This window comes from Molothrus aeneus, chromosome 17 (assembly GCF_037042795.1).
Source record: "Molothrus aeneus isolate 106 chromosome 17, BPBGC_Maene_1.0, whole genome shotgun sequence".
Taxonomy (NCBI): domain Eukaryota; kingdom Metazoa; phylum Chordata; class Aves; order Passeriformes; family Icteridae; genus Molothrus; species Molothrus aeneus.
This window is the reverse complement of record NC_089662.1, coordinates 12,524,956-12,538,100: the sequence shown is the minus strand read 5'-3', so window position 1 is coordinate 12,538,100 and position 13,145 is coordinate 12,524,956. Positions and strand designations below refer to the sequence as shown.

At 41.7% G+C, this 13,145-nt stretch overlaps 1 protein-coding gene across 2 annotated transcripts; it reads left to right on the top strand.

The window, feature by feature from the left end:
- Window positions 1-1,168: 1,168 nt before the first annotated feature.
- PCK1 (phosphoenolpyruvate carboxykinase 1) lies at window positions 1,169-12,159 on the top strand. Of its 2 annotated transcripts, XM_066561720.1 has the most exons (10): window positions 1,169-1,189; window positions 5,722-5,882; window positions 7,257-7,438; window positions 8,049-8,252; window positions 8,589-8,776; window positions 9,607-9,769; window positions 9,889-10,113; window positions 10,208-10,339; window positions 11,041-11,136; window positions 11,705-12,159. In XM_066561720.1, exons 1-10 carry the CDS (start codon window positions 1,169-1,171, stop codon window positions 12,157-12,159), a joined length of 1,827 nt encoding a protein of 608 aa, XP_066417817.1. The 2 variants fall into 2 exon arrangements, with proteins under 2 accessions (XP_066417817.1, XP_066417816.1); XM_066561719.1 differs by lacking the exon at window positions 1,169-1,189 and having other exon boundaries at window positions 5,614-5,882.
- Window positions 12,160-13,145: the final 986 nt, after the last annotated feature.

Here is a 13,145-nt window from a genome sequence, read left to right as displayed (position 1 = left end):
CAGCAGGTAAAGAATCACAGAGAAATCATGAACAGTGTGCAGGAGGAAGGAGCCAGGGGAGCCAGGGTTGTCCCATCCTACAAAAAACAAACAGATTTAGAATATAAAAAGGTGCTTCCCTGTCATTTCTTTATGCCTGAGGAGGTGAGGTCTCTGTAAAAGGGCACAGCTAGCAGAACACCACAGGAATCTGAAATTCTTGAACGAGAGGTGCTTGAACTCATGTGCAAGGATTTGTCTGTTCCCTACTCAAGTAGGAAGCAGGAAGTCCTTGACAGCTGCAAGAACACACCTCTGTGGTAAAGAGATTTCACCCCAGCAAGGGTAACCATTTCTATTTGCAAACTGGATTTGGAGCCATCTGGGCTTTGTGGGACTGAGTACAGTTGATACTGAAAGATAAAGGGAACACAAACCTTTTGCTGGCTGTTTTTCACTCTGGTTAGTATGGCTTGTCCCCTTTTCTCCTGGCTGTGGTTCTGTTGTTCACCCAGCAAAAAAAAACCTGTAGTAACCATGCAAAAATCATAATTCTGTTGTGGCTAGGGTAAAGCTGGTGAAAGTCTTGGTGGGCCCAAACTCTCCATATGACTGAGACTTTCTGCAGTAGATGAGAAGAGCTCCCAAGCTAACAGAATTACACATACCTGGCCACCTGTCAGGTACCAGTGGCTACAGAGCCCATTACTCACATATTCACACTGAAACTTGACAGTTTTTGTTTTTTGTTTTTTTTTTTTTAAGACAGTATTCCTTTAGGGAAGAGTCCCCAGATTAGAGTCACAGCTCAAGAAATGGCTCCAGAGGAGTGACTGCTTATCAAAGTTAAAATTACATCTCTCAATACCATCTCCAGAGCTGAGCCTGTGAAAGTGAGCCTAAAAATAAAGTAATAATAATAACAATAATAACTATTTTATCTGCCGAAGCAGAACAACAAGCAATAAACCAGTGTGCCCATGGTGTAATGTCAGCCTTGGCATGTACTGTGGCACAACCAGGACTTTCCCTAAAATATAGCTCAGGATTGATCACTTGAGCTGATACTAAACAAAGCATCAAAAGTTGGTGACTTTGTTTAGAGACTTTAAACATGCACCAGTGCATCTTCCTGGCTGCTGAAATTTGCTTCCATTTGTTTTGAGAAATCTCTGTTGTCAAGCTGAAAATGCTGGACGGGTCAATGGAAGTACAGTCTAATCATGATAAATCTGGATATTTTTTCCCAGTCCTCCACCATCAGAACAAGCCACTTCATTTTGAACACGGGCCAAAAAAATCACATTGCCTTTTGTAAGGATCCACAAACAGCATATTTTACAGTCTGCCCAATCCTGCATGGATTAGGGTTGGAAGGGAGGTGAGCAGGAGGTAAAGCACGGTGCCCCCAGCTTGCTGCTACCTGTTGTGGCTGGTGGCAGAGGCTCAGTCTCAGGGTTCACACGTGGAGGGGAGCGTGCAGCACACGTAGCAGGGCCCCCAGCCCTCCTGCAGATGGGTCAGTGCTGAAGAGCTGCTGCAAGAGAGGGGCTGTGAGGTGGAAACGTGCCCGGCGCCGTGCAGGGTCTGGAACGAGCCCTTGGCTCACTCACAGGCTCTTTTGCAACCTCAGGCAATTTGCACGGTTCACGTTTTCTTTTGGAAATGGAGAGAACGATCCCTGCCCTGCTCTCTCTGAGCTTGCAAGGGTTGCCCTTGGGTCTGGACTTTGTGGCATCCAGTCCAGCAGCTGTCAGAGAGTGCTCAGTGTCAGCTGAGCAAAACACCACAGAAATAGCAGTCCAGAGGCAGTGCTCTTCCGTTAGTGGAACAGCTCAGAGAATCTTAAAAAAACCTACAGTTTTATAGCAAAATACCCAAGTGACAAACTCCTTGGAGGTGACAATATGTAGGAGAACTAGCAATGGGAGGGAAGTAGAATTTCTGAGTGTTATTATATGCCATTAACAACTTTCAGATCTCACTGTGAGTGCTTTGTTGCACCTTGGTTTGTAGTGATGAGTTAAGCTTCCTAATGACACTTTTTCTGAGCATCTAAAAAACCTTTACATTTATTGAGTTCTAGTAAGTCTGTAAAACCTGAAGTGCTCAAAAACTTCTGTTTTGAGCAACCTGAATGGTGTCCATCAAAGCAAAAATCCTAAAACCCCTCCTTTCAAGGCACTTGTTGAACACTGTCATCTTGAAATGTCAGATTCACACACATTTAAATGATTTGACAGCTTCCAAGAAGGCACCTGATAAGCATCACATTCAAGTGTCAAGAAGCAGAGAGAAAAAGTGCCAAAAAAAGTTCAATCAGAAGAAATCGTATCAGCTATTAGATGAGCATTATAATGCAGCTACTACTAAAAAAGACTTCTCATTTAACTGGAAAATAAACTTAACATTCAAGACAACTATTTTTTAAAAGGCCTTACATTTCCCCATACCACCTCGTATGTTTGCCATTCCTGAAATCTTCCAGAAACTGAATCCTGACAGCAGCACCCACTGGTACTGGGTGACACCTCAAGACCACTGTAACTGAGCCATTGGAAGTGCTACATCTGGGTTTTTGTGTGGGAGACAGTGGGTGTTATGAGAATTCACTAGCTTCACATAAAACCTTTAAGGCCTTCTGTTGGCTTTCTGAAAGCTGAATCTCTAAATGAGAAAATTCTTGAAAAAAATCCTGGCCTTGATTTGCATATGCTCCAGTTATTTCACTGCACCAAATACTATGTGTGTTTTATATAGGGGCTTGAGGCTTACTGTGTGTTTGTGATATGCTTTGAGATCCTCTGATGGGAGGTGTTACCTAAATACAAGTAATTTGATGCTGAAGTGTCTAGAATTCCCAGTGGACATCTGTACTCGAGCCCTGCTGCCATCACAAATGAAAAACATTTGGAATCCTTAATGTGATTTTTAATGGACATATGTTCATAACACAGTGCCACCAATTTGGCATATTTAGTGTCTTCTCAAGAGAAGCCCACAGTTTGTATAGCAAGATTGTGGGAGGTTAGGATTGCAGTGCTAGAAAATTTGCACAACACCTGCCTGACTGTAATTTAATTGGCAGAAATTAATGCTCTGGGTTTGGGAATTTTTTTATTCCTCTCAAAACCTAGAGACACGAGGACTGATTCTGCTGTATTACACTGTTGTATGTAAGATTTTATTCTGATTTTACTTGTGCTGCAATATGATAATTTCCTGGTCAACTGTCTTCCTGACAACTGAGCATTGCTGGCTTACTCTCAGTTATTTCTATGTACACTGACTTACCTGTCCAACAAAAAGCACTCAGTATTTTTGTACTTCTCTGAAAAAGGGCTCTGCTTAGTATTACTAAAGATTATGCTCCATTTTATTTTCAATGAAGGTACTTTATGACATGTTTTAAAAGGAAAATATTTCTCATCAGCTCCACCAGCAAGACAGTATGTGGACTCTTGAGACAAACACCAGCTTTGCCATTATTAAATTGGTTTTGGATTTTATCTTTGCTTACATCACAGCCCTATCTGGAGCAGTCTTTAGCACCTCTTATCCCACCAGATTTTTGTTTTCTTTTTCAGGAATGTTTGGCCTTGCCATGCATCAAGGACAGCCCCTCTTACCTCACTGTTTTCTTCCCATATTTACAAAACACAATAAAAGGCTTTCAGGGGAGATAGAGGGTACAGTCCCAGAGGGTTTTCCTGCAGAGAGAGAGTCAGCTCTGCAGTATTTTAGACTTGCAGGTGGGAAGGTGAGCTACAATCCTGATCCCTGCTGCTCGGCCAGCCTGGCTTTTTGGGGGGTTGCAAGTCACTGCTTGCTGCCCCAGCAAGAACCTTGCTGGGAACATCCAACTGCCTCACAAACCTGAGCAACAGCTGGGTTGTGAACACCCTTTATACAAGATAAGTCAATTTTGTTGCTTTTCAGAACTCCCTGAAACCTAGCTGGGAATCCCAGATTTCCTGTTCTGCAAACTACCAATGACAACCAGGGTAAGAGCGCCATCAATACAAAAAAGTCTCAAGTTGGCACAAATGCATTACCTTATCCAGGCTCCAGATGCTTTGCTAAGACTGTGTATAAATAGAGGGAGAGCAAATGGCAGCAGGGCTGTTTCTACAGTTCTATTTGCCTGAAATACTTCAGTCTTCACACACCCAGACTGCATGGACAAACAAACTGATCATTCTTTATGGTCACAATTGTCTAAAATGGAATAGGGGAAGCTAAAGACAGGCCTGCAGAAACAGAGACAAGAGCTCAAAGTGTCTGAGATGATGCTCAAGTGCCTGATATCAACACTGAGATAACCCTCAGAATTATAAGAGTACTAGTGGCTGTTGATACCAGATAGTGCCACATCTGACACAAGTAAAGACTCAGGTCTGTGTACATGCACACAGTGCACTTCACCCACAGAACAGCATGCAGCCCCAGTCCTAAGCAGTTCTGTGCTTTTGCTCTGAGTACAAATTTAGGGATGGGTTAATATTTTATGACACCTCGCCCCCACAGAACTCCCAGTAAAATAAAACATAATATTTGAAAGAGGAGGTTAATTATTGAGACAGTTGCTGCTCTGCCTCTTCTGAGGTTGTAGCAATAGCAAATAACTGTTTCATTTGCAGAAGCCTAAAACAAGCCATAAACAAAAACTTCCTTGCCTGCACTGAAGGAACCCCAACACTTAGATTTATACTGCTAGCGATGTTTTTAGAACTGCATAGACAAAAATAAGAGCTGTGGGCCTTACGTAGTGGTTATTCAGGCCTGTCAGTGCTCACTGTTGAACTTTATACCCAGATCAGGCAATGTTCCCAAGGTGAGTAAACACTCCTTGGACGAGCCTCCACTTCACAGCCAGCTAGTGACCATCTGCCAGAAAATGTGCCAACTGCACTTTGCCTCTGTGCATGACCTCCGTGTTCCTGGTTCCAGAAACTCTTTGTACTCAACCTTTCCCACACGCCGAGAAGTTATGACGTTTTTGATTTCAAAGCCAAAATGGATCAAAGTTTGGTTAAACTGCTAAATTTTGTAACTGCTTCAAAACAGCAAACCCAGGGGCTAAGAACCTCCGCTTTCAGCATTCATTAATCAAGCCTGTTAAATGATTACCCTGCCAGGGCTGCTTTGTTGACAACTCTGCATGATGACAATGTCAGTGGCACTGTCCCAAGACACATCCAGTGGTGATGTAAAGGCCAAGCCTCCTCCACCTCAACTGGTGGGATGGACACTACCATGAAGAATATTTAAGGAAGGAGGTGCATCCTTGAAAAGCAGCAATTGCAAGAGAGCTCCAAAGCAAGTGAAACGGGCTCAACTGAAAGGTACAGCAAAATCCTCTCTGGCATCCAGCTGCAGCTTCCATAGACAGTAAGTAGAACGGCCGCTATTTCTTCCATCTTAAATTAGTAGAATGGCCTCTATTTTTTCCACCTTAAATTAGTAGAATGGCCTCTATTTTTTCCACCTTGATCCAAATTCCCTGCCTTGATTTTAAAGCAGTACATAATCAAGTCCATTGCAAATTCTTTGTGTTATATGTTGTAAGACTTTGTGACACTGGTTAGAACGTAACTAAGCTAACACACCTAATCTATTTGATTTTAGATTGTGATCAGTATTTTACAGCCATCAACGAGATCCACAGCAGCTTCAACAATGCCCCCACAGCTGAAAGCCGACATGAACGTCATGCCCAAGGTTGTGCAGGGGGATTGGGAGAGTCTGCCTCCTGAAGCAAGGGATTTCATCGAGACCAATGCCAAGCTGTGCCAGCCTGAGTGCATCCACATCTGCGATGGCTCGGATGAAGAGAACAAGAAACTTCTGGACATCATGGTAGAACAAGGCATGATCAAGAAGCTGAACAAGTATGAGAACTGGTGAGTAGCCTAAACGAAGCCAAGTATCATCTCAGAATTGGAAAATTCATTTTCTATCCTGTTTACTTTAAAAACTTCTTATAACTCTCCAATATTTGCTTTCCATGAACATTTTGGAACTTTAGCTTACATAGGTAAAATACTCAGGAAAAGCAAACTTTTTCCTCTAAAAATTAGATAAAACACATTATTCAGTTGGACTATCAACTGTACATTTTCTCTGTTGATTAGTTACATCAGGGAACTGAAATAATGTCATGAGACTTAGGCAACTTATCATTAGCAACAGCTAAATATTATTGAGCAAATCTTCTTTTGAAGAATTCTACTATTTTAGTCAATTAGTTTATTCATCACATACTTTCTTGTGGCATTCAAATAGGTCTGTGGGTGTTCAAATATTATTCAGTACAGGCATTATTCATATCGTGCCGATGAGCTTTGACTCTAATGTATTCTGCAAATACTTTTTTCAAATATTTCATAATTTCTCCCAACTAACTGAACGTGAAAGGAGAATATTAACAACAAGTGCATACTCAAGAATTACGTGCCAACCACGAGATCTTCATGGGAGAAATCTGCAAAGACTTTTGAATAACTAAGTGCAGGAATTTGGCAATCTGTTTGCAGACTATTTGGGAGAGAAAAGGGCAAGATTCACCAGATAAATTATTCATTGTTAATTATATGCTTAGCTGTAGTGATGATGGTTATGACAGCCCAACTAGAACATTTTTATACTCGTGGAAAATTTCGATGCACAGAGGTGAAAATGTAAAACAATCCCCTCTATCGTAAATAGATGGCAAAAAATTCCTTAGAGGGAAAAAAGAATCCCCTTTAATGAACTCCTTCACTTTTAATGATCGTGCTTATACTCAGTATTTCCTTTGTGATGCCTCTAATTTAAGGGACTATGCCAATCCACTAAGCTGGGTTCTGATCCCTCTGGCACTTATACCAACACTTAAACTACTTTCCTTGGCATCCACTTAGCTTGAGGCATCATTTTGTGGTCCCCATACAAAACAACTTCACACTGATGAGAATGAGAATTAAACAAGATTAACTTTTCCCTGAAAGTTAACAACAGAGAACAAGGCTGCGATTAAGAGGCAAAGGACTATTAAAATGTAACAAGAATTTCCTAGGCCATATGATTTTTATTATTACTGGAAAGTCTTAAAGCAATTTTTATGAGAGAATATATCTGACTGATTTTTGATATTATCCATTATACTGCTTTGTCACTAATTTTTGCCTTACAAAGCATTGTTTTAGCAGCCTTTTGTGCTAAAGTGGACCCACAGAAGGGTAAAAATGCTATATTGATAATTAAAGTCTAATGTGCTGATTTTTGCTGAAATGCAGCTGGTTGGCTCTCACTGATCCAAGAGATGTGGCAAGAATTGAGAGCAAAACTGTCATCATCACTCAAGAGCAGAGAGATACCACTCCAATACCTAAAACTGGAACAAGCCAGCTGGGCCGCTGGATGTCTGAGGAAGATTTTGAGAAAGCCTTCAACACCAGGTTCCCAGGCTGCATGCAAGGTAGGCAAGAAAAAGATAATTGACACTGAACTTTCAGCAATGCTGAGACACTTACTACTGTTGCAAGTTACTGAAAATCTTTGAAGAACAGTTTCAGCTGAAGATTTAGCTTTATCCCTCTGTAGTCACTTCACTGGTTTCATGCAGATCTTTACCATAGACCCAAATACCTGGGCAAGGACAGTCCTCAGTCTCTTTCCAGCACTCTTGTTTTCCTAAAGAGTGGCAAAGTACAAAAATTCACGTGACTTGGTTCAGGAAGTCACATAGCAACTGAGGAGCAGATAGGAAGTGAGATGAGAATGAAGGTCCTCTGGTCCACAGCAAGAATTTCAGATTCAGGGATTTACTCTAACAGAGAACTTGGCCTTCACCTCCCCTTACTCCTGGCTAGACAAACTGTCTGAACTGCTGCTTTCAGCATTTAAGATAAAACTTCTTGCTACACAATTAGACAAACAGAAAGCTGCAGCTCTTTAAACATCATCAGAAGCTGTCATAGGACAAACAGCTTTTAAAGGACTGAGAAACAACCTCCATGTTTATAAAGGTTACTTCAAATGTTCCTTGTTTTGCTCTTGGCCACATCTTGCTACTGCCTGTTTTCCAGGACGTACGATGTATGTCATCCCCTTCAGCATGGGGCCTATTGGGTCACCTTTGTCCAAGATTGGGATCGAGCTGACGGATTCACCCTACGTAGTGGCCAGCATGAGGATCATGACACGGATAGGAACAGATGTTTTGAAAGCCCTGGGCAATGGGGAGTTTGTAAAATGCCTTCACTCAGTTGGATGCCCTCTGCCGCTGAAAGGTAAGAGCCTTACCTTAAAACCCTAGGAGCCATTAAAAACCCCTGGAAATGCCCAGGGCTGTGTTTTGGAACTGAGTGCATGTCCTCAGCACGTGGGACACCCTCACCACAGAAGCCCAGGGTGGTTCTGTAACAGCACTAGGTACAAAACTCAGTTCAAGGAATCAAAGCTCAGCGAGAGTTTGATGGAAAGGAGATCATTATCCCTAGTACTTACCAGGGATTTCCTTGAAGCATATGCTTTGGGTTGCTGTCAGAGGCTCAATGCTGATGAAACAACAGCGTGATCAAGCATGGGAATTGCTGCATTCATGACTACAACATTCTGTTCTGCAGAGCCATTAATCAACAACTGGCCGTGCAACCCGGAGCTGACGCTGATTGCTCATCTCCCGGATCGCAGGGAGATCATTTCCTTTGGCAGCGGCTACGGAGGGAACTCCTTGCTGGGGAAGAAATGCTTTGCTCTTCGGATTGCCAGCAGACTGGCCAAAGAGGAGGGCTGGCTGGCAGAGCACATGCTGGTAAAAATCTATGCTGTTAAATCTTGTGTGTTTGAACAGCCGTTAAACCTCAAATTAGAGCCACATAAATCCATCACCCGCCTGGCCATCAATGGAATTAGTCTCATATGGATAGTCCTGTAACTTTAGATAGGAATCTGTTATGTGCCAGGCTCATGGGGAATAGAAAACTGCTTGCAAGGCCAAGTTCTAAACATTTAAATTAAGACTTGTCATGGTATAAAGCAAGCAAGGTTTGGAACTTCTGAGAGTGACTTCTTGTACTCAAAAACCTGCAAATATCAGATTTTCTAAGGGAGTTGTGCTGTGTAACCTTCCTGGCTTTAATTTCTGCTGTCCTTCAAACATTCTACCACCATAAAATACCACTGAAAAAAAGAATTTCAAAGTGCATAAGAGAGCAGCCTTAGGAAAAAAAAATCTGTGGTCTTTGAGAAGAGCAGAAGAATCCATGCACAAAGTGCTTTCCTTTCACTCCACTTGTGCAGCCAAAAGAATATTGCCTGGTTTTCTTCTCTCTTGACAGAGAAACACAGATGTATATGGTCTTTAATCAGCAAAATATAAAGAAATGTTTATTATATACAGACTTAACATTTTTTAAAAATATAAGAATTTCTTACAGATATTCTAATGGGAAGAAGATTTGACTCTGATTTAAAAAATACAGCTTGAGTTATTTGTCAACAATATTATGTTGTGCTTCTTCTGTAGGACCAAATGTGCATAATTAAATATTTTATCATTTCCACTTGCTGGGAGACAATCTCCAAAATGAAACGTGCAAGAAAAAAAGGCTGTTTTTAACAGTTGCATTAATTTTTCAATAGATCCTGGGAATTACCAATCCAGAAGGTAAAAAGAAGTACTTTGCTGCAGCATTCCCTAGTGCATGTGGAAAAACTAACTTGGCCATGATGAACCCAAGCCTGCCAGGATGGAAAATTGAGTGTGTGGGTGATGATATTGCCTGGATGAAATTTGATGAACAAGGTATGGAAATAAAATTGGAATGTTTTACAGGTTGCTGTAAGTGCAGTAAGACATGCTACAAACTTCTGGGTAGAATTAAATCAGTATGGTTCACTTATATTTTATCATTTAACTTCCAGGCAACTTAAGGGCAATCAATCCCGAAAATGGCTTTTTTGGTGTTGCCCCTGGAACCTCAGTCAAAACAAACCCCAATGCTATTAAAACCATATTCAAGAACACCATCTTCACCAACGTGGCAGAAACCAGTGATGGAGGAGTTTACTGGGAAGGCATTGATGAGCCCCTGCCAGCTGGAGTGACAGTGACCTCGTGGAAGAACAAGGATTGGACCCCAGACAACGGTACCTGGCCCACCCCGTGGCCCTCTCTTTGGCTTTCTTTGGAATTAATGAATAAATTCAAGTTAACTCTGTTTTGCTGTGTTGTTCTGTGCAGGAGAACCTTGTGCTCACCCCAACTCCAGGTTCTGCTCCCCAGCCAGGCAGTGCCCCATCATGGATCCAGCCTGGGAGTCGCCCGAAGGCGTTCCCATCGAAGGGATCATCTTTGGAGGCCGCAGACCAGCTGGTAAGAGATGCAGCAGCCACATTTCCAGGCTGGCCACAGAAGAGTTGACACACAGCTGGGCATGGCCACAGGTTTTGCTTTCACAGCTGCAAAAGCAAGGAAATCACCACATTAGTCCAATTCCTCTGTGTTAGCCTTTGGCACACACACTTCCAGCCACTGGTGTTTCAGGGTCTGAGGTGTTTGATGTTAACACAAAACAGGTAATAATAATAACAAAGGGTGGAGGGAGATCAGGCCCCATTAACATGGGTAGCAGACACATAGAAAATTGCTACATTGGTCTCAATTTGCCTGTAGTTTAGTTAGCAAATGGTTAGAGAAATGAATCAGTTTTAGACAGTTTAAAGATAAATTGTTCTGCTAAAGGCCACCTCAAGTTGGAAAAGAAATAGAAGTAATGCTAGATCTGAATCTAATATGACCACAGGATCAGATTCTATTTCCACTAAAATCTGCTGGAGATTCTGATGTCCCATATATCTCCCACTGGATGAGTTCAGTAATCAGGAGCCAGTTTTGAAAACATTCATTCAAACTTCTTTGCTGTATGAGAGCAGGAAATGAACTGATTAAAAAAACCCAGGAAAAATTAGAATACATTATCCAGTAACATGCATTCAGCACTATGTCAGATGGCAAAACCTGTCATAAAAATGCTTCTGGACCTCTAGTTACTGAAGTGATTTTGTTCTTTATAGGTGTCCCTCTTGTCTATGAGGCCTTTAACTGGAAGCATGGAGTATTTGTAGGAGCAGCCATGAGATCTGAAGCAACAGCAGCTGCTGAGCACAAAGGTAAATCAAAATTTAATCTGCCTACCTGTATTAAAAGCAGGCCCCTCTGGACTGCTTGCCCTCTCCTTCCCCCTGCTCTTTCACATTTCAGTCTTGGCAGCTAATTTTGCAACCTGTGCATTTTCACAATAGAAAATATTTGTACTGGAATTAACGGCCAAATTCTCTGTAAAAGTCAAATTAAGCAAAATAATCCCTTAGGTGGCAAGCATACAGAACAGGATGCAGGCACAGGGTTGCCAGAAGCCTTGACAGAGAGTTCTTGTTACAGTCTGGGATAAACAAATTTAAATTTGTCTTCTGCTAGAGCTCAACATAAATGCATGAATGATAGCCATCTCTTGAGAATCTTCATTTAAGCTGCTTGACCTGAGCTTTAAGAAATTTAATAACAAAAATTAATTTCATTTGTACCTTTGGTGCATCAAGGATAATGCTTGTGTTGTTTCTTAAAGCTCACAAGGGTGGTGAAGGGATCATGGGTAAACCCTGGGAGGATCTGAATCTTTGTGCTTCAGAATAAAAGTGCTATTTATTCCCTTACCTTCTCCATCTGTGTTTCAAACAGGCAAGGTCATTATGCACGATCCATTTGCCATGAGGCCTTTCTTTGGCTACAACTTTGGCAAGTACTTGGCGCACTGGCTGAGCATGGCCCATCGTCCAGCTGCAAAGCTGCCCAGGATCTTCCACGTGAATTGGTTCCGCAAAGACAGCCAAGGGAAATTCCTGTGGCCTGGCTTCGGGGAGAATTCCCGCGTGCTGGAGTGGATGTTCAACAGGATTGAAGGGAAAGCCTCTGCCAAACCAACTGCCATAGGTTACATCCCCACTGATGCTGCTTTGAACTTGAAGGGTTTAGAAGACATCAACCTGACCGAACTGTTTGATATCTCAAAAGAGTTCTGGGAAAAGGAGGTAGAAGAAATCAAGCAGTACTTTGAAGTGCAAGTTAATGCTGACCTGCCCTATGAAATAGAAAGGGAATTGCTTGCCTTAGAGATGAGGATAAAACAGCTGTAAGCTGGTCAAACCCACAATTATTTATCAATTCGCACACACTAAGACAAGGCAAACACATTTTACCAAATCACCACTGGAAGCATAACAGCACACTGATGGGCAGGGGGTTGTAATGAAAGTAGGTCATAGCTTAGTTAGGGTATAGATACAGAGACATTCTAGAAATAACTCCAGACCTAATGATTTATAACTACATCGGTTGTTGTGAATAGGTGAGCAGCTGTGGGAGTGCACGTGCACAGGGTCTGAAACCCCTGTTCTGTCACTTACATGCACACAGAGCCATGATGGGTGTAAATTATTTGCCTAGTTCTGCATATGCAATCCAAACCAATCCAGCCTTCAAGTTGTAGCACATTGTTTCCATCACAGAAACCTCTGGAGTCTCAGACTCCACTGCAAAGAGGAGAGAAAATTAGATGCTGTATATATGTATTACCTAAACATATTTCATGTCTTAAATACTTTTTAGAAAAATGAAGTTGTAACTATCAGAGTGAAAGATGACTTTATATTACTAATGCATATTTAAGATATTGCTATTATATATTACTCATGTTCCTGTGATTTCCAGATGTTTTGAATGGCTTGTTCTTAAACTATAAAATAAATGTTTATACAAAATATTACCTCATTTCCAGTATTCTTGCTGTTTATAAACTGCATGCACATAAATCGAGGCTCCTGTCAGTACCACAGCACAGGCAGAGATGCACATGTGGAAGTTAGATGTTGACTGGAGTTGATCTGCTGCTCCTGAGCCAGCTAGTTTAAGCCCAATACTGTCTTTGCAACTTCAATTCAAGCCAAAGGAATGACCAAAAATTATGATACCAGCTGTGAGCAGTCATCCAGACGGTGACACACTCTCCATAACTGGGCATTGTTAGTTGCTGCAGGCATTTATAAAATAAACTACCCTCTAGGAAAGCCCCATATTAGGACCTTGCTCATTTGTTAAAGTCATAGGATTTGTCCCTGTTCCA

Bases quoted from the DNA above. Each gene is read 5' to 3' on its own strand.
- PCK1 (XM_066561719.1), top strand. From the start codon at position 5,659: ATGCCCCCACAGCTGAAAGCCGACATGAACGTCATGCCCAAGGTTGTG. The intron at 8,253-8,588 runs GTAAGAGCCTTA...TCTGTTCTGCAG, and splicing joins ATGCCCTCTGCCGCTGAAAG to AGCCATTAATCAACAACTGG. The intron at 10,114-10,207 runs GTACCTGGCCCA...TGTTCTGTGCAG, and splicing joins GGATTGGACCCCAGACAACG to GAGAACCTTGTGCTCACCCC.